This window comes from Hyaena hyaena, unplaced genomic scaffold (genome assembly GCF_003009895.1).
Source record: "Hyaena hyaena isolate Hyena2069 unplaced genomic scaffold, ASM300989v1 scaffold_31, whole genome shotgun sequence".
Taxonomy (NCBI): domain Eukaryota; kingdom Metazoa; phylum Chordata; class Mammalia; order Carnivora; family Hyaenidae; genus Hyaena; species Hyaena hyaena.
In genome coordinates, this window is record NW_024080664.1 from 777559 (window position 1) to 798283 (window position 20725).

The 20725-nt window shown below is 66.0% G+C and overlaps 1 protein-coding gene across 1 annotated transcript; it reads right to left on the reverse strand.

Annotated features, from left to right (window-relative positions):
- Positions 1 to 1243: 1243 nt before the first annotated feature.
- On the reverse strand, positions 1244 to 10581 carry AGXT (alanine--glyoxylate and serine--pyruvate aminotransferase). The gene is made up of 11 exons (XM_039228510.1): positions 10233 to 10581; positions 9960 to 10152; positions 8841 to 8905; positions 8106 to 8206; positions 6902 to 6972; positions 5427 to 5511; positions 4520 to 4615; positions 3833 to 3902; positions 2789 to 2884; positions 2036 to 2164; positions 1244 to 1606 (listed from the first exon to the last, which is right to left on the reverse strand). The coding sequence occupies exons 1-11, from the start codon at positions 10461 to 10463 to the stop codon at positions 1499 to 1501; spliced, it is 1245 nt and encodes a 414-aa protein (XP_039084441.1). The 5' UTR covers positions 10464 to 10581; the 3' UTR covers positions 1244 to 1498.
- Positions 10582 to 20725: the final 10144 nt, after the last annotated feature.

Here is a 20725-nt window from a genome sequence, read left to right on the forward strand (position 1 = left end):
ACGCCTGCCTACCGTGGGGCCCATGATTCTCTCGTAGTTATTTCCCAAGAGCAGTGAGCACGTGTGTCTGCGCAAGGTCACACGTAGGAAAGTCTGTCCGGCCTTATGCACAATAGCCCCCAGCTGGACGGTCCGTTAAGAGCAGAAGATAGCAGAGCGTGACCACCGTGCCCGCGAAAAGCACAGGCAGGGAAGACCGTCCCCGTGTCCCTGCAGCAACACGCATGACCGTCCAGAGTGTTGAGTGAACGCAGCAGACACAATAGGGGACGTGCCGTGGGTCCGTCTGTGTGTCACACAAACACCAGCAAAACTGGCCTGTGCTGACAGTCAGGTGGGGGTCCCCTGTCCCTGCCACCTCACCCCCCTGGCAGGGAAAACCCAACCACGACAGGGCTGCTGTCGGGACAAAGGCCATGTCCTGGAGGTGGCCCACATGGCCCTGTCTGGCCTTTTCTGGAAGAGCCTCCCTCCACCCACCTTCCACTCTGGATTTCAGACCCTCGGCCCCCTCAGCTCCTGTGCCTGTCTGTCCTGGTGGCTGTGAGCTCATGGGGACACCCCGACTCCAGTGCACACAACCTGCTGGAACCTGGGTGAGTGACAGGGGCCGAGTCAGACCGACCGCTGCCGTCCACAAGGACATGGGCTGTGGGTGTCCACCTCCACCTGAGGCCCTCCTCCGCGGAGGGCCGTGCAGACAGGCACGCATGGGTGTGGCTATGATCAGTAGAGCTGAGGCTGCATGTTCTGGAAGTCTTAGAAAGGAGAAGCTGAGGGCACCTGGGCAGAAATCCCAAGTAAGGGGGTGGTTGAGGGCCAGAGGGGGCCAAGCGGAGAACAGGGAGGGGCCGCGGGGCCCGGAGGCCCCCCACCTTGGCTGTGCATCTGAGATCCCTGGACTGTCCGCACGTGCCCAGGCCCATGTGCCTACGTTGTGGCCTTCAGTCTTCCCGGGTCAAGTCCCGGCCGTGTGCCTTGGGCCTGTGGGTGCTTTAATCTCAGTGACTCCAATCACCAGTCACGAGTCAGCCCTGTGGGCCCTGGGGGCTGCCCTGATGGCGAGTGGGGGGTGGTATTTTGCACGTGTGAGATCCGGGCAGGGTGTGGGGTGACAGGGCCCCTACACCCGGTTTCCCAGCCCTGGGGAGGCCCCAGGCGAGGCCCTGCCCCCGAGCAATCCCCGAACTCGGGCGGTCAGGGGCCAGACTCTTCCGCTGCCGCCCACCCTGCACACAGTGAGGACAGATGACCGATGGCTCTTTATTGAGTGTCCACCGGCCGGGACCTGTGGGGGCTGCCGCTCATGTGGGAGGTGCCGTGGGTCCCGAGCCCACGTGGTCCACTTCCGGGAGGTGCCGCTTGAAAGAAGGACTTCCTGGGGCTGGGGTGGCAGCTGCCCTGTCCCCCTGGGGCCCGACCGTCTGGCAGAGTCTGTTTGCTCCCGGTGCCCCCAGCCAGCCCCTCCGGGAGGGCGGGGCTCGGGGGGGCAGCCAGGTCACAGCTTGTTTCGGGGGCAGCGCTGCAGCGCTTCCTCTAGCGCCTGGATCACTCGGTCCACGTTCTCCCGGGTGGCGTTGCAGCCCAGCAGGCCGATCCGAAGCACCTGCAGGGCGCAGGGGGCCGGAATGAGGGCCAGGCAGAGCCAGGTGGGACCCCCCACACTGAGAGCTTCACCCTGAGTCGCCCGCTCAGTGGGCACAGCCAGACCCAGGCATGGCACCTTCAGCCTGGTCTGCCCGCTCGGAGGGAGATGAGGAAGGACATTCGGGGTGGACTTGGAGAGGCCGCAGCCCACGAGCTCACCAGGCTGAGGTGACGGGGGCGGGAGAGTGCACCTCGCCCAGCTCCCCCTGCACGGGCCCCTGGTTCAGAGAAGGGTGCTCCTGTGTGGGTGCCCCTGCTGCCCCGGGGAACCGCCGGCCGCCGGCCTCAGCCTGGGCCTGGCGCATGGCGCTCCGTGTTGGGGTGGGAACGTGGCACGTGTGGCCTGACCTCATCCCTGGCTGCTCAGAGCAGCGGCCCTGCGCCTTACCTTCCCCGTCGAGGGCCCCAGGCCGCCTGTGATCTCGATGTCAAAATGGTCCATGACGTAGTTGACAATGTCCCTCCAGTCGTAGCCAGCGGGCGCGGCCACGGTGGTGACAGTGGGGAGCCGGAGCGCCTGCCAGACAGGCCCGGCTCAGCCGCCCCCGCCCCCTTGACAGACTCCAGCCCTGGTCTCAGGCCCCAAAGGGGTGGGCAGAGGCGGGGGAGGGCATGGAGGGAGGGAGACGGAGCCCAGGGACAGGGAGGTCACCACCTCCCAGGGGCCCCTGCCCACTGGCGGGTGCTCAGGGCTGGGCATCCGAGTCTGTGGACACCCTTCTCGTGTGTATGATGTCTGCCCCCCTGGGCAGGTGACACCTTACTGGGGAGAAGGAGCTTCTGTTTCCTGCTGAGACCTGGGCTGACTGGGCGCCTCGAGCGGACACCCCCACCCTCCACCCCTGCCTGGCCGGAGTGCCGGGGCTCCGGAGGCCACGGGCACCTTCTGGCTCGGAGCTCGCCCATTACTACTTTAGGCGGGAGGCTGTGGGGCACATGGGGGCATTGAGCTAAGCACCCACAGAGGCCAGGCCGCTGTGACGGTGACAATGACCACCCAGGTGACCGCAGGACCCTGTATCCATTCAGAGGACAGGAGTCCTCCCCTCCCCCACACCCTCTGTCTCTCCCCTTTCTGCCTTGCCCCCTGCCCTCTGCCCCCCGCCCCGCCCCCGCCCCGCCCCTGCCCCGCGCTCCTTACTGGATCCTTCACAAAGAGCTTCAGGCCCAGCCCCTGTAGGCGCCCGTGCAGGTAAGCGGTGACCTCCTGGTGCTGCCGCCAGCTATTCTCCAGGCCCTGGGAGGGGAGAGGGCACCCAGTGGGCAAGGTGGGGGAGGGCGGGGCGGGGCCCCTCCCTCTGCGGTGACAGGGAGGGACCCTGTATCTCATCCATGGTGGGGGCAGCTTCAGGCTGGAAGGGCTCCTCGCCTCGCCTGGACTCGGGTCTCCGTAGAGACGCCCTGAGCCCCCTGCCCCAGGGCCAGACCCAGAGCCACCTTGGCGCCGTGGCAACAGTCTGGGCCTGGGACAGGAAGTGGGGGGCCCAGCCAGTGGCTGGCGCCTTGTGGTCCCTGGAGGATGTGAGGTGGGAGCGCCTTGCGGGCCAGGGGACAGGAAGGGGCTTCTGAGCTACCCACAGTCCTGTCTCCTGTCTTCCCAGCGCAGGGACCCCCACGATCCGCTGTCCTCACCCCCTCGCAGCTACGCACCCCCTTGGCACACGGCCAGCCTGAGGCCGGTGACCCCCTCAGCTCACGGGACACCTCAGCCCCTACTGGCCCAGCCCTGGGGCGCCGGCTCCACGAGCAGACACGGAAGGGCACACGCAGCCCACACGGGGGGGCCGGCCACGCGCAGGCGCTCTCCCTGCCTCTGGGCTGCAGGCTGGCAGGCTTCCTGGGCGACCCCGGGGTGACCCCCAGCAATGTCTCCTGTCCTGTGTCCTGCAGAGCCCACTCTCTGTGCCCCGAGAGCCTGGTTACTGCACTGGACAAAGACACCCTCTGGTCACACCCACGGGTCCCCACTTGGCCCCTGCCCCACCCTGGGAGCTGGAGACGGGCTGTGGGAAAGTGCTCTGTCCCCAGGGCTCTGTCCTCCCCGGAACCCCTCTGTCTGCAGCCAGCCCTCCCACCCCCTCCCACACCCCTGCAAGGAGCCCACCCCCTCCCCACGCCCCTGCTTGGAGCCCACCCCGCACCCCTGCACACGCCCGGCCCCCGCTCTCCACCCCTCTCCCCTCACCTGCTCCGCCATGAGGGCCAGGCTCTCTCTCAGGCTGTACAGGCCGATGATGGGGGTGGTGTGATGGTATCTGGAAGACAAGAGTGGGCCTGGTCCAGTGTCACTGGGTGGGGGGCGGGCCGGGCCACTTCCCAGAGGGCTGCCGTCCGGTTTGGGGGGTTACGGACTCAGAGCTGGAGAAGCAGCTAGGTCTGGGGAGGGCGAGGCTCAGGCCCCGTCGCCTAGGGCTGGGGCCCCACCCCAGCCTGTCCTTTCTGAGAGCCGCTGTGCCCGCTGAGTAGGGCCCAATTCCTGGTCTCCTAATCCCCGTGTGGGTTACGGTGAAAGCCACTTAACAAGGAGCCCCTGGCTGAGCCCCCTTTTTGAGAGGTGGGTAAACCGAGACCCAGGAATGGGAAGGCATGACAACGGCCAGGCCCAGAGTGTCCAGAGGTGCACTGGGTCCGGGAGGAGAGGGCCTGGTGCAGGGCGGTGGGGGCCATGCTTCTGGGCCTGAGCCCCCAGGTCAGGGAGGCGTGGGGAGCCGAGAAGGGGCATGGATGGCCTGACTCTGGTGAGACCTGGGGCCCCAGCTGGGGAGCAGGCTCAGAACCCAGGGTGTAAAGCTGCTGAGAGGCTGCGTGAGAGAGAGGCCACCCCCACGCCCCGCCACCAGGCGTGGCCCCGGCCCGGGCCCGCGGCCCTCACATCCTGGGCTTGCCGTCACAGCCCCAGATGTTGGCCAGCCACTTCATGTCCAGGTAGAAGGAGACGGGCTTCGTCTTCCGAGTGTAAATCTTGTTTCTGGGAAGGCAAGGAAGGAGCAGCCTGAGTGCCGCCTGTCCGGCTGGAGCGCCCGGGGGCTGTCAGGCTACGCTGCTCCACAGCAGGGAGCCAGAGCGGCAGGCACCCCGGGCCCCCGTGTTGGTGCCCAGGCCCTGCACCCCGGGGGCCAGGCTCAGCTGGGGCCCCCGCTCCTCTCCTCTCAGGCCCTAGTAATGCAGCCGATCTTGAGGCTTTAATACATCTATTCTCTGCATGGGTGTGACCGGATAGGGGCTCTGCCTCAGCCATTTCCCTGCCCTTCCCGCAGGCAGCTCACACTTCCCACGACCCCATGCAACCCCTGACCCCACCCGAGACCGTGTCAGTGCTGCATCCCCTGGGCCCCTCCCCCACCCCGGCCTGGCCTGGCTCAGGGGCTGGACACCCAGGACTGGGGGACACTGGGGCTGCTGGACGAAAGTGGTCCACACCCACCCCATCAAGCGGCTCGTGCATCAGCCCCTGGACACCGAGCCAAGGGTGGAGGCGTGGGGGTGAGGCGCTGGGCCCCCGGTCCTTGAGTCGAGGCTGGGGCGCTTCCAGAATGCTGGGCTCTGCATCCTCACACAGGTGACCTCACTGCGCCCTGGCCACCGCCCACCCTATGAACTCAGAGCTCCAGCACACCCGTCCAGGGTGGGCCCCTATCCAGGGTGGGTGCTGAGTAGTCCAGGGTGTCTCTGAGCACAGCCCCAAGAGCCCTTCCCTCCTGCTCCGACCCTCCTACTTCAGGGGCCCCCCGGCCTCGCTGCACATCCAGCCTGTGGTCAGGGGCCCAGGAGTCACTCACTTGGCCGTGTCACTGAAGGAGATGAGCGAGGTCCCCGGAGGTGAGTTCAGGACCTTCTGGGAGCCAGAGTACAGGATGTCAATGCCTGTGGAGAGGGGGGGGCGTGTGCTCCTGGGGGCCAAGCTCTCCCTGGGGAGGGATCGCCGCAGGGGGCGCGGTGGGGGGCCCAGACCGGCCCCAGCAAGTCAGACAAGTTTTGGGTGACCTGGGGGCCCGCAGCGCCAGGGCCATGTGAAGCAGGGTGGACAGTCTTGTAGGAGTAAGTCCCTGACCTACGCGGGGGGACGCGGGCTCCAGGTAGGTGGAACTGAATTGCAGGCCACCCCCGTGCGGTCTGCTCAGCCGAGAACCCCCACAGGCGGCGTCAGTGTGGTGAGCGCACGTGGGGCGGAACACAGGCCAAAACGGGTTTTCTTGCCACGTCAGGAGGCCACGGAACTTTCACGAAAACCGACACCATCACCACCTGAGATTTTACACTCCAGGCAGCAGCGAAGGGTCGTGACAAAGCACCTCGGTCACGTCCCCCCCCTCACAGCCGGGGCCCGAGGGGGCTGTACACACTCCCAGCAGCCCTGACCCTGTGGGATCACTCGCTGCAGTTTGCTCCTGAAACCATAAGCCCAGAGGGAGCCCAGAGGCCTGCCGATGGGGAAAGGGGACCGTGCCGTGTCCCCGTGATCCTGCGCACTGAAGGGCAAAGGCCTCGAACACCCTGAGCGGTGCTCGCAGCGCCCGTGCCCTCACTGGGGACGGGGAGGCGGGGACGGGTGGTGCGGTGTCTTGGGCTCCAGCCCTGGCTTCTCGGGGCCACACTGTCCCCTGGGGTCTGGGCTGCAGCCTCTTCCCTCGCACCACGGGGTCGGCCAGCCCGGGAGGCGCTGGGGTGGGCACCCTGGGGGCAGCCCTGTCCCCCGCACTGCGTCCCCAGGGCCCCCTCCCTGAGCCCTTTCTTTCAGAGCAGCTGGAATCTCCCCCTCGATGGCCCAGAGCTCCCTGATGAGAGAGGATTCCGGAAGCAGTTTGCCCCGCCGAGCGGGAGAAGGGTGGCTGTGGCCAGGCACCACGCCGTGTGGACTGGGACTTTCTTCTGGGAGGAAATGCTGAGCCCGAACGGCTTCTCCGGGTTGGCCTGCAAGGTGGCCCTGGAAACAGTGCTCACTGCACATGACAAGCTGGTGGGGACCCCGAGGCCCGGCCTGACTGACAGGGGCCCTGGCACTACCCCCCTCCCCCCACCGAGAGGCTCTGAGTGAGTCTCCAGAAGCTGAGGGAGCCCCTCTGCCCGCTCTCCACGACGGGGCCACAGAAACACTGGGGTATTGATTAGTCCGTGGGCAGGTCCCGCCTCGGCCAGGTGACCAGCGCTTCCCCTGGGGTCCTAGTCCGACGTGTGGGCTGCTGGCGGCCTTGCAGGCACTGCCTCAGAAACCGTCCCCTCTGGGCCCCCGGGGGGTGCAGGGGCCATGCCTTACCTTGCTGGTCCATGTAGATGGGGGCCCCGCACAGGGACGCCACCGAGTCCACGAGGAGTAGGCACTTGTACCTGGGGGTGCAGGGCAAGAGAGTAAAGCAGGAGAGGCTGCGACTGCCTGGTGGGGTTCCTGGAGGGGCCCTGAGGGCCAGTGTGGAAGCTTGGGAGCCTTCCCCCCCACCCAGGGTGCATCCTCCTGGGTTCTCGGACCCCCAGTACCAGCTCTGCGAGGGAACCGGGGCGAGCCGAGGGGCAGGGACCGCAGGTGTGCGCGAGGGCCCCCCCGGCAGCGTGTGGCCCTGGGGGGGCCCAGGGCTCAGGCAGCAGCATGCTGGCCGTATGTCCAGAGCCCAGCGAGTCCAGAAACAGCCTGAGCTGGAGACTTCGGCTCCCCTCCACCTCCACACTTTCTTAGGCAACAGGAAAGCCAAACAGTAGAATGTATGGCTCTTAATCTCCGGGCCATGAGTTTGAGTCCCACGTCGGGCAGAGAGATTACTTAAAAATATTTTTTTGAAGCATAAAGAGTATCCCACACTGGGCACAGAGGGGACAGGTGGGTGCTCCGAGGGTCATAGCCCAGGCTGGGTTTACTAGACAAGACCCCAGGGCACGGGCTGTCCTGGGGGGCAGTGCCAAGCAGCCCCCAGGTCCCCCACGGTGGACAGCAGCCGTGCTGGGGTGAGCCTGCCCAGTGGAGAGGGCTCCCCTCCCTCCATCCTGCGGTCAGCTCTCCGGGGCAGGACTGCCGGTCACAGCGGGGAGTCCCACCCGACTGTACCTGAGGCCTTGCCAGCCCCAAGCAGCGGTAGGGAGGCTGGAGGAGGCCAGTGAAGGCCAGAGGCTGCTTGGGGCTCTTGGATCTTAGGACAAGGTTGGGCCGGGCAGTTCCCGGGCCCCGGAGAGCGGGATCCGCACCTTCCCGGCCATGGGGACTGGAGGGTAGTGGGCACTCCCGGCCACGGAGCACCTGGTCCTGCCTCAGATGCGTTGGGCCCACCCAGACTCAGTGCAGAGCGAGGAGGACCCGGGGGTGCCTGCATCTCGCTCTGTGTGACAGACGGGGGAGGGCAGAGGGGCAGGATGGGAGCCGGGTCTCACCTGCTGTCCCCTGACCAGAGGGACCCGCCAGCACCCCGAGCCCCAGCCGGGCTCTGGGCCGTGCTTGGCCCCGCCCCCCGCCCCGCCCCCCTGGCCAGGCTCACCTGTGGCAGAGATCCCCGTAGCCGTCGAGGGGCTGCAGCACGCCGCTGGACGACTCCCCCTGGGTCAGGAACAGCAGCGCTGGCTTGTGCTGGGACAGACCCTGGGAGGGACGGAAGTGACAGCGTGGGCACAGCCGGGGGGGGGGGCCTCGCCTGGGCCCACCAGCCCCTCCCAGGAAGACTTCCTGGCGAGGGCAGAGCAGGATCTGCCCCCCAAACCCTCCTTTCCCCGACGTGGAGGGTGCAGATGTGGGCGGCGGAAGCCGGACGGGCCTCAAGCCTCTGTGCGTGTGCTGAGCCAGCATCTGGGCTCTGGGAGGCCGGCTGGTCCCGGAAGAGGAGGACTTTCTCCCAGAGTCAGAGCAAAGGTTCCCCGGCCTCCCACCTCCGCCCGTCAGGGCCCAGTGGGGTCAGCTGAGTCCCCAGGGTCTCAGCTGGTTGGGATGGGCCTTTCCCGACGGGGAGCGGCTGGCATCCTGAGTGTCAGGCCCCGCTCCCCACCTCCCCCTTCGGCCCCTCTCACCCAGCCCGTAGGACTGGGCTCCTGACTCGGTTTCCCTGCCAGGCAGAGCCCTCCCTATTCATCTTCCCACCGGCCCCCCAGGCACTGGGATGCTCCTCCTGTGCCTGGTCACCTGGTCCTGGGAAGAGCAGAGGCTCAGCCTGGGTCTCCCAGCCCCCAGGCCCCTCGGCCAGCTGCCCCCCCCCCCCCCGGGGCCCGTGCGCCCTCCCTACCTCTTCCACGTCCTTCAGAGTGTAGTGTTTCCCAGGGTCCTTGATCATTGTGTGCACTCGGGCCCCTGGGGGGGGGCAGCGTGAGTGGTTAGCACCCTCCGCCGCGGGGTGGAGACGGGGTCTGTGCCGAGCAGCCAGGCCCTGTGAGGGGGTGCCCGCCCGCCCCAGCCCGTGGCCGCAGGGAAGAGGAAGCTGGGGTGTGTTCAGGGAGCTGAGGCTCCTGGGGTGCGCGGCATGAGAGCGGCCAGGCTCGGCCCCGGCCAGGACAGAGCGTTTGTAGGAGGCCCGGTGGAGCCGCGGCGCGTGAGGACGGACAGGCCCTTGTCCCGCTCACCCCGCCCCCCAGCCGCGCAGCGGCTCCAGGGCCCAGTGTAGAAGGACGGAGGCGCCAAGCCGGGGGTGCGGGGGGGCAGAGAAGGGTCAGTCGGCGCCTCTGGAGCGAGGGGGCCTCTGAGGTCCACTGCGGGCCTCTGCCCGATGCTGCCTCCCCTTGAAAACCAGCGTGTGAACTGGAGGGGACCAGGTACGTGGGGGGCCCCCTTGGGCCCCCGGGGGGTGTCCGTTAACCAGGCCTGAGTGCGGCCATGTGTGGAGCTGACCGTGCAGGGGCAGGGGGCGTTTCCGCACGCCGCGGTCAATCATTAAACCCTCTGCACACTCCTGCTTCGGATTTTTGTCTCCAGAAAATTGTACTCCGGAAGTGAAAACCTCGTCTGGGCCTCTGTCCTTTGCAGCTCCTGAGGGATTCCGGGAGGGGCTTTCAGCCTCCAGAACCCTGTTCTGTCACAGGGCAGAGGTGAAGCCTGGGGCCCCGGCGAGCTGCGGGGGCGCTCCCGGGTCCGTGCAGAAACCTGAGGTGCCCCACACGCTGGGGAAACGGCTGTCCTCACGCTCTGGGGGACGGGGAGCCGGGGATCAGTCGAGCACCCCAGTCCCCACTTGGAGAAGGCAGCGGCTGGCCGGGCAGGGGCCGCGTGCACGAAGGGGACGAGACTTGCCCGCGGAGGGGCCCCGGTTGGTGCCGGGGGTCACGTGGGGTGGGTGTGCCGGGCTCCCGCAGGAGGCCTTGGGGAAGGAAGACGCGAGGGCCCACCCCCCGCCCTCCGCGCCGTCGCTTACCGATGCGTTCCCCGATGTCCGCAGCCCGCTGCCCCCAGATGCCATTGACCCCGACCAGGAAGGAGTCCCCCGGCTCCAAGACGTTGAACAGGGCGGCCTCCAGGGCGCAGTGCCCCGAGCCGCTGATGGCCAGGGTGAGGGGGTTCTTGGTCTGGAACACGTACTGGATGCCTTGCTTGATCTCATCCATTATCTGGGGGCAGTGGGGTGCAGGTCAGACCCTGCTCCCTGCCCGCCCCCCGGGGACCCTCTGCCACCTCCCACACAGCCTACCTGGAACATCTCCTTGTGCATGTGCCCGATCATCTGCAGCCCCCCGGCCACCAGGACACGCGGAGCCAGGTTGGAAGGGCCGGGCCCCAGCAGGAGCCGGTTAGGGATGGACAGGGGCTTGAGCAGGGCCCCTGGAGGGGCCACCAGCAGCTGCTGGGAGGTCATGGTCCGCGCCCAACCTGCCACCGGGGGCCCCAGGGCCGCACTGGCGCTGGCCAGTGCTCGGAACATTTCCCAGCTGGCCTCGCGCTGGTGTCCAGAGGCAAGGCCGGTCGATGGGCTCCCCGCTGCACCCTCTCTGCCTTTCGGTGCTTGTCGGTGTTACCTGACCCCTTATTGACACTTCTCCTGCATGTCAGGACCTGACAGCCAGGGTGTTGAACCCTTGGTCGGGGGAGGATCCTTCAGAGTCCAGTCAATGACAAACAGAGCTTGGCAAGCTGTGCTCTGCCCTCGGCCCCTCCCAGCTCCTCGGCCCCAGCCAAGTGCATCCTGCTGGACTCGCAGGGCCTCCCCAGGTTTCCTTAAAGGACCAGAGAGCAAATACTTCAGATGTGGCAGGCCTTACAGGCTGTGTTGCAGCTACTCAGTCCTGCTGTGGTAGTGAAAAAGTGGCTACACCGGTGTTGCTGTGTGCCAATAAAACTTTATTTATAAAAGCAAATCGTGGGCCAGATTTGGCCCAGAGGCCATAGTTTGTTGAGCTAAGGGAAAGGTTTAATTTAGCAAATATGTATGTCCTGTGTGTATCAACACTCTCTGTCTCTGTCTCTGTCTGTCTCTCTCTCTCTCTTACACACACACACACACACTCACACACACACACACACACACACACACTGAGGACGTAGTCATTCCTGATCCTTTGAGAAATAAGAACTTCCTCCGCGTCTCCATCCCCGTGGGCCCTGAGGAGTGCTGTTCACTCACGTACCCGAGGGCACATCTGTCTGGAGGCCTCCTCCGCTTGCCAGGTCGACAGGTGGTTACAATAAACGCAGCTCACGACTACTTGCAGGAAAGGGAGCCAGACCCAGCCGAGCAGGAGCCGCCCGGGGCCGGGGTGGGGGTCAGGAAGGGCGGCCCCTCCCTGGTGTTCCCTGTGCTGCACCAGGGCTCGCGTGGTTCTCGAGGGGCCTGGTCGGAGCCTGTGGGATTCTGCTGTGTTTAGGCTCTGACACTGCGGGCCTCAGTCACCAGGGAAGCGTCAGGCCTTCCGCAGGAGCCTTCACAGTGACCTCGGAGGCGGCCCCGCCCCTGGGGCCTGGCATGTGGCCTCCCCCGTGACGGCTCCATCCCCGGCTCGGCGAAGTCCTTTCGTTCAGCTCTTGTTGCTGGGTCTGGGGGACCCAGAGAGCCTTAGCCAGGCTGGACAGTCCCGGCCCGGGCCCCTGGGAACCTCCACAGCGTTGCGGAAGTGGTGGTGGTCTGTCTGTCCGACGGGCTTCGTCCGATGGGTGAGGAAACACGCACAAGCGGGCTCCCCATGCCGAGCAGAGAGCAGCCCAGGGCAGCCCACGTAGCCCAGTCCCAGCCCCAGGGAAGGCGGGGTCCCAGCCGGCCCTGGGCTGCTGTTAGCCTCGACTTCTTCAGCTCAGTGGGCACTCCCCCTCCCCCCCTCCCCTCCCCTCTCTTCCTCTCGCCTCCTCTCCCTCTCCTCTTCCCCTCCCTCCCTCCCTCCCCTCCTTCCCTTCTTCCAGAGCACGCACTCTGGACCAGGACCGGTCTGGCTGCTCCAGCTGATGCGGCATCAGCAAGAGGAGAGAAGTAGAAGCCCTAACAGGTGGGGGAGGAGGCTGGACCAGGGGGGTCCTGGGTGCTGGGAGCCGAGAGCCTAGAAGAGGGGGAGCACCCCAGGGGGCTGCCAGGAGAAGGTCAGGGTGGGGGGCATTGGAGGCCTCGAGAACGGGAAGTGTGTCCGTCCCAGGGCCGGGGGGCCAGTGAGGACCCAGGGGGACCTGCAGGGACCGAGCAACAAAGGTGGGGGTTCCACACAGCTGGAGGCCTGTGTCAGGAGGGTGTGTGCAGACCCCCTAATGGAGCTGCCATTCTCAGGCCCCGCCCCGCCACGGCATCTGCCCCCCACAGCCTGGTGGCGTCTGTGTAGCTCTGGGCCTCGGCAGTCACGGTGTCAGCCCGGCCCAGCCCCGGGGAACCCTTCCTCTGCCCTGAGCTGGTCGGACACGACACACCCCACCGTGCACCTTCCCTCCCCAGGCCAGGCACCCTTGGATCTCGGCAGCTGCCCTGGCTCCTTCCCTCGGTGACTACACCCCTTCCTCTGGGCACCCTCCCATCCGTCCAGGGAGTCGTCTCGGCTGTGTGGGTCCCTCGGACGCCCTTCCATCGTGCCACGTGCCACACGCTGCCCGGGTCACGCTGTCTGTCTGCGGCCGGCCCCATGCCGGGGAAGGACCCCGCTGCGTGCTCCGTGCCGCACGTGGGAGGGTGGGGGAGGCCTGGGCCCGGGACTGGCCCAGCAGCCGGCAGGTGGGGGGTGGGAGGGGCACGCCCGGAGACCCCGGAGGGGCGTGCGTTGTTCCCAAACAGAAAGGAATCCTGTGTTAGCCTAACGGGGAGGGGAGCTGTCGCAATCCAGAGAGGCGTTCCCTCAGGCCACGAGCCGATTGGGAGCCGCGGAGGCCGTGACGACAGCCAGCAGCCGGCTGGGCACCCGACCTCTGTGCCTGGAGCCCCGGAGATCACGGCCACCTGGCCAGGCGCGCCTCGACCTCGGCCTTGACGCAAGACCACGCTCAGCACCTGCCCGGAAGGTGTCCCGCGCCCTGTGCCCGTCAGCCAGGGCTCGGGCGGGGCGTGAGTCCTCCCCTCGCTCCTGGGTGGGCCTCCCGGCCAGCTCCCGGGGGGCCCGGGGGCCTCGCCTCCGCATTCAGCCGGGGGCCCCTCTGCCGTCCGCCATGCTGTGATAAGAGTCTGTTTTTTAGATTTAACTTCTGGTTTTCCACAGTTGGTGACTGCCTTTGCCTCGGGCCTGCCGCCTGCCGGGCCCCCGAGCCGTGTGAGCAAGGCAGGGCGTGGGCCATCTGTCCCCCGGCTCTCGGGGCCGACAGAGACCCGACAGCGGGTCACAGGCCGCCTCGCCCCTGCCGGCTTCTCCAGGACGCTCTTCAAATCGACAGCTAGCGCCAGCCTGCCGGGACACCCCAGTCTGGGGAAGGCCACTAGAGGCCCGGGGGCTCGCTTCCCACGGACAGCCCGCCAGGTCCCACGGAAGGGTGGGCCTGAAACCCCTCTGTCAGCCTGAGTGGCGGGACCCTCCCCAGCAGCGGCTGCCGGGGGGGCCACACGCAGCTGTCAGCTGAGCGGCGCCCGGCCCCGGGGGTCCAGGCCATGACGGAGGGGCAGGAGCGGGTCTCTGCCCAGTGAATGTCATGCAGAGCCCGCCCCAAGGAGGGGACCCTGAGAAGACACTGTGTCCGTGGGCAGTTGCTTAGTCATGTGGCGAGAGGCGCTATGGGCCAGCGCTCTTGACCGTCAGCGTTCTGCTGAGAGCGGCCGGGCCGCCCGGCTGAGCTGCCTCCCTGGGGCGCAGGGCTCCCCGGGGGGCGGGGCACGAGGGCCTGAGTGTGAAGTACGCGCACCTGCAGCGCGGGCCGGGAGCCCAGTCCCGGGGGCAGCGCTGAGCAGGGCAGCCGTCACCGGGACGGTTCGGGGCCCCAGGCCTGCGCCCGGGGAGGCTGGGAGACCCGCGGCCGCTCCTCTCCTGGGCAGCTCTGTCCGCCAGGCACCGAGCAGACGGCAGGAGGCTGGCCCCGGGCCACGCTATGTGACGAAGGGCCAGTCAGCCACGATGCACCTGTGCTCCGAGACTGAGCAGCCCCACGAGCAGTGACCATGCGGCCTGGGACTCCCGAGGGGCCTGCCCGGTGCCTCTCAAGGCCTCACGGGGGCTCTGTCGTTTCCCACCTGGGGGTCCCTGGGGTGCTGTTTCGTTCATAAGGTGACATCCAGAGGATGCCGGCTGGCATCTCGGCCACTCCGGAGCCCCCGTCTGCCTGTGAAGTGGAGGTGTGGCCAGACTGTGTCCAGGCCCCCACCCCCACCCCGGGCTGCCGCGGCCTGTGCCCCGGCCGGGCAGCAGCACTACCAGCTTGCCTGGATTTACCAACAAGTGAAGAGAGACATTTTCCTAATTCAGTGGCTGTTTGCCGGCCCCACAGAGAAACCTCCACGGCCCAGTCTCTTGGGTGCCCACGCCAGCCGTCTCTGGCCACTCTCCTCTAAGCTGGAGGCTACATGGTAAAGGCCTGGAGGTGAACAGCATCGCCTTTGGGGGGGTCTTCAAGCTTGGGGTCCCTGGGGTTCCAGACTCCTTCTGAGAGACGGGGGCCTGGCTCTTCACCCCCTCACCCCAAAAGGTCTGCCCATACGGTGCTCATGGTGGTGGTGAATTCAGGTCCCTAGGATGGGGGACACTCACCCAGGGCCACAGCCGATGGGCTGGACCAGGCCTCTCTCCTGGACGGGTCTCTGGCCGGGCCTGCCTCCTCCTCACCGCTGTCCGCTTGTCTGAGCACTGGCTCCCCTGGTCACGCCCACAGGCATCTCCCTGCACCTCCGGGGCTGCTCACGGGCTCAGATGCTCTGCCCCCGTCGTACCCCAGACCCTCCCTGATTCCCCCCAAAACACCACCTGGTGCCCATGCCTCCCCTTGCCAGCCTGAGGGTGCTCTGTGAGGCATCCTGTCGAGGGTGAGGAGGAGGGTGCATGGGGGTGCCCTGGAGGGCGGCCTCCCCGGGGGTATGGGCCTCTAAGTTCTGGAAGGGCTCATGAGTTTGAATTTCAAGGATTCATTTGGGGTGACTCCTAGCACTCTGTTCCCCAGGCCACACAGGGCTAGGGAGAGGCTGGGGGAGCAGGGGTAGCGCCCAGCCGAGCCCTCCTGGGGCGCACCGCCGGTTCTCAGAAAGAGAAGCCCCCTGCCCCCATCCTCGTCCTCAGGACTCCCCACCGCCAACACACAGGGCTGTGAGCAGGCTCGGGGAGGTGGGGGGGTGCTCACAGAGGAGGGGCTGGGCTCTCCCCTGGAGGTGTGGGGCCGGGCGGGTCACTGCAGTGAGCAGCCTGAGCAGTGTCCCCGTCCGTCAATCAGGGAAGGCACCAAGGGCCACAGTGACCAGGGGTAACCAGGGCTGCCAGCCACACAGGTGCCAATTCCTGCAGAGTCTGGGCCTCTGTCCCACTCCTCTGGCCCCGGGACTCAGACTTTTAGGGATTTAAGGTTCCCACGAGCCTGAGAGTCATGCCTACGACCGGACAGCGCAGCTCTCTCCTCTCTGAGATGAGCGGAATCCAGGCGGGAAGCCGGGGGACACGCTGCCCGGTGCCTGCACGCAAGCCGCCCTCCCCGGCTGGAACACTCTGCCCGGGGGCCCGGGAAACAGACCCCAGCGGTGTCCGGCTGTCGTAGATCCGATGGGGTCCTCCCCAAATCTACTTGTCCTGGTGGATGTGACTTATGACAGGGTCACGGAAGATGTGATCAGTTAAGATGAGGTCACACCAGAGTAGGGGACAGCGATCCAACGGCGCTGTCCTCACAAGAAGGGGGCGGTTTGGGCACAGACACAGGAGACACCGTGTGACAACAGAGGCAGAATTGGGGGTGACGGGGCCACGAGCTGCGTAGAGGTGCGGGAAGACTCGGGCAGCACCACGTCCAGAACCGAGACAGTAAACTGTGTTGTCTGAGCCTCCCGGTTCGCAGTCATCCGTTACCGCAGCCCCAGGGCGCACACATCGCATCCAGGAAAGGGTGACCAAGCTGCCCGACTGCCTGCCTCGGGGACGCCCGTCTGCCAGGGGCCCGCGGCTGGAACCCCCTCACGGAGAAGAGGACCTCGCTGCCCCCTGACGTCTGTGCGGCGTGGTGCGTGCTGAGAACCCGCTTCCTCCCAGGCATCTGGAATCGACCCCAGGCCGCGGGGGCCCCGTGCCCAGCCCCCGACAAACACCCTGGGTGCCTCGTCTCTCACGGGCCCCTGGGGGTGGCCTGTGTGAGTCCTCGGGGAGGGGTCCCGGGAGCTCAGGCCCGACGTCCCCCGTGTGCCTCTCCCTTCCTGTGCGTCCCACCACTTCTGTGTTGTGAACCCAGCTGGGAGTGTGCTGAGTCGGGGGTGGGGGGGGGGGCTAGAGAATCACTGAGCCGGGTGGCCTTGGGGACCCCGACAAGTATGTGCAACTGACTTTTTAAAACTCATGAAATTGGGGGCACCTGGGTGGCTTAGTCGGTTGAGCGTCCGACTTTCGCTCAGGTCATGATCTCGCAGTTCGTGGGTTCGAGCCCCGCGTCGGGCTCTGTGCTGACTGCCAGCTCAGAGCCTGGAGCCTGTTTCAGTCTGTGACTCCCTCTCTCTCTGACCCTCCCCTGCTCACGCTGTCTCTCTCTCTCTCTCTCCTAGCAATAAATAAATAAATAAATAAATAAAACTCATGAAATTGAATGCTTTCCCTTAGCACCCACCACTCCATGAGCAGACCCAGAGTTCTGTCCTCCGTGTGACCAATGTCCGCCTCATTTCTTCCGGAAACATTCTGGGAGAGTTTCTCGCATTTTGCTTCATCGGTTCACAGTTTCGTTTGTTTAGCACCTTCCACATGCCTGCTCTGTGTCAGCCTTCTGAGAATGAACAATTAGGAGCAAGATGCTGGGGGGGGGGGTGGCCTCACTGCTCCGGGGCGCGGCCTGGAGAGGCCTGGATGGTGCTGGGGGCGGAGGCCTCGGGGAACCCCCACAGCGGGAGGCCGGGAAACTTCCTGGCAGAAGCACGTCTGGGACAAGATCCGACGGAGAACGGTTAACGGTTAACCGGGGCCGTGAAGGCGGGGTGCAGAGTGGGCCAGCCCATGGAGCAGGGCACAATGCAGAACAGAGGACGGCCCCGCGGGGCTCCTCCCGAGAGCCCCACGGGGTCACGGACTTTCCCTGCGGGAATCACAGGCCACAGCACAGAAGGGGCTGTGAGTCGGCAGGAAAGGGAGGTGGCCCGTCCTGGAGGGCAGGCGTCCCCGCAGGAGTGTCGAAGGCCCGGGCTTTCTGGTCCAGGACGACGGGGTGGGCCTGGGAGTCTGCATTTCAGCAGGGGGCCTGAGGAGGCCTGGCTTCCCAGTGGGCATGTCTGGGGTCAAAGGTCATCCAACTCCAAAAGCCTGTGCTTGGACCCCCCCCCCTTGCCCAGGGAGCCGCCGGGGGTGGACAGGGAGGGGACACCACGGGTGGCCCCGTGGGAAACAGCGACACCCAGTGGCGAGACTGAGGCTCCACCGGGAGCTTGGAGAAAGCCGCATCCTGCAGGCAAGGCAGCGGCGAGGATGGGGGTCGGCTGGCAGGGGTGCAAGCTCGGCGGAAGGTCTGGGTGGGTGCCTGTCGGTCCCAGGAAGCGGCTGGATGCCCACTTTCCTGCAGGAGGAATTTCGAGCAAGGAGACAACGGCCCCCTCTGGCGGAGCCTGTGGGGACTCGCAGAGGCAGTGACCGCTGACGCAGGGCCTCGTGGGGAGGACGGGGCGGGCAGCCTCACCGGGGACACTCACTCATGGCTTAAACAAGCTCTCCAGTGTGAGTCACGACGGGAACTCTCCAAACAGACTCGGGGTAGGGCACAGCCATCTCCCGCCATCAGCCCCAGGAGCCACCCACACGGGTCCTCGTTTCTCTGATCAGGTCCTTACCCCCACTCCCCCCACTTGTCTGAGTTTTCTGGAAGGTCTTAAAGCAAACCCTAGACATTGTGTTACTGCCCCCAGACCTTCCGGTGGCTTCTGAACACACGGACGGCCTCAGGGCCTGATCGCCTGCCCTGAGACAAATCTGCCCAATTTGTCTAAAAAATGTCTCCTCAACAGTGGTTTGTGCAAGCTGGGCTTCCAGCGAGGCCCCACGGCGTCGCGTGTGAGCGGCCGCCTGCCTCTCCGACGGGTCAGAGCGCTTCTCAGGCTTCAGTGGAAATACGTCAACAAACACCACGTTCTGGCTCAGGAGGCCGGGTGGGGCCCGGGGCTCTGCACTCATAAGAGCCCCCATGTCGTGGAAAGCTCTGGGTCTAAGGCCCCTGCTGAGCAGTGAGGCCAGAATAACCCTTCCTTCCTTCCTTCCTTCTTCCACCCCCTTATTTTCCCTGCACCCAGGGCCTTGGCCTGGGAGCGTCCTACCATCAGGGCTCGGGGTTTGCCCTCTGGGCTTCCCCACGTGTGTCCCTCTGTTCACCGTGGACCCTGAAGCCCCAGGTTACATCTGCCAACTTTGTTCCATCCAGAATCCGGACCAGGCAGGGCCACGTGCTTCCTGCCACGTGGCACTGGATGCGAGGGTCAGGCCAGTCCTCCCTCCGTGCTGCTGGGATGCTGCGCAGGGGAGGGGCAGGGAGAGGGCGGGGGAGGGGCGGGGGAAGGGCGGGGGAGGGGCGGGGGAGGGGACAGTCCAACCACAACCAACTCTTCCATGTTGCGGAACAGATGGTTTTGAGGGCGGGCGAAGAGCCCTGGGGCAGGTGAACGGGTGGGGCTACTGATTCCATTTCAATCAGGGCACACGCTCAATAAAGGGTCCCACGTTCCCCTGGCCCAAAGGAGGGAACTGACCCCTCTGGGGAGAAGCGACTCCCGGAGGCCCTGGAGTGAGGGGCCACGCTGCTGGCCTCAGCTGGTGGCCCACCGCCCCTGGCCACCAGGCCTCCTCTCGCTGAATCTCTCTCTCCTGCAACCTGGGCACAGACTTCCTGTCCCAGGAGCCTCTGGGCAGGGGGGAGGGGGGACGAGGGGCAGGGCAGGAGCGTCCTGTCCCAGGGGGGTGAGGCTTGGGGCACAAGGCCAGAAATGGTTTCCTGGTGGGAAAGGTAAGAGCACAACAAGAAGGCTCACCCCAAGGCAGTGACGTCCCTTCCTCAGGACAGACCCTCCCCCAGGCTCCTTCCCAAGGTCACAGTGCAGTCCTTCAGGGGGTCACCCTGGAAGGCCCAGGTGTCGGCTCCCAGCCCCTGACGTCCCCTCGCGTCCGCTGTGCTTTGGGGGAGGGGTCTAGACCCTCTGCGCACACCCCCACCCCGTGCTGCCCTGCCCCTCTGAGCTGGTACGTGCGGGTGGAGGGCTGTTCCGAAATTACGGGCATCTTGCTGACCTCGCCCCGTGCACCTGGCCCCCGTGGGGGACAGTCACCAGTGGGGCCCCTGAGCTCCCGAGACAGGCTGCCGACCAGGCCTGGGGAGACGGGGTGGGGGGTCAGGACCACCAACAGGAAGTTACTCTCACTGCCTGGCCAGGAGCACAGGTCACAGGAAATGCTGGGGGTCCCAGGATCCCCTCTTCTGTCGGACCCGTCTGGGAAGGGCTGAAACCGAAAGCCCAGGTGGGAAGTAGGTTCCGGTGTGTTCTAGAAGCCCCGGCGGTGGGTGGGTGGTAGTCCTGTCCTTATACTTTACAGAACTGGATTCAGCCAATCTTTGAATCCCCTGGAAGAAAGTCTGCTGCTATTCTCTGTTTACAGATGAGGAAACTGAGGCATGGAGCAGGTCATCTTCCTGGACCGAGCTCTACGGGGCCCCTAGGCTGACATCAGTGGTGACCTGGCCCCGGGTGGGCACGCGGTGGGGAAAGCTGTGGGCCACTCTCAGGTGGGTGCTTGGCGTCAGGGCCGCGGCTGGGGCCTCCCCAGGAGGAGGGCAGGTCTGCTTCCGCGGGGCCGGGGCCCTGGGCCTCCCAGAGGGAGCTGGGCAGAGGCAGCCGGGGCCTGTGCAGCTTGTGACTCGTGCACAGCACGCACCTGTCGGGAGTGCCCTGCTGAGCTTTCCCATCGCTTCTAGATGCGTCCTGGGCCCTACCTCTTTTTCCCTCGTGTTCCCAGAATGTGGCTCAGACCCCAATGTCACTGGGATCATGGCCCACACATTCTTGGCCGGGGAAGTTCGCTCGGTGCGGCCTGCACAGGCCACGCTTCGGTCCCTGAACTCCCAGGGTGCACCCCCACCTCCGCTTCACCACTGCCTGGGCCGCCCCTCCACACAGCCCCCTCCGTTTCACCCCTGTTCCCCCAGCGATTGCACCTGAGCCGGGCCCACGGCCACTTCCTCGGGAGGCCTGAGTCCCCAGGGGGAGCGTGGCTCTGTGTGGTCGGCTCACATCAGCTCCCGGTGAGGGCTCAGCAAACAGCACCGTCACTGTGGTGGGGGCTGGCCTCCTGGCTCGCCCATACATCCTCTGGAATAACCAATGAGAAATGAATTGATCCCCGAACTCCTTCCTCCAAGGTCAGCCTCCCTTCTGCCAAGATCTAAGAAAAGATTTAATTTCAGCCACTTTTGCTGCCAGTTTCAATTCTGCAATGTCATCTTCTGACCTCCAAGCGGGAATTACAACCTCTGTCGCCGTGCGGTTTTGGCTGAAGCGGAACGGAAGACCCTCCGAGGGAGCCCCGGGGGCCGAGGAGAGGGGCATCGGGGGGCTTCCACACACGGCCCTGTGTGCACAGAGGGGCCCCG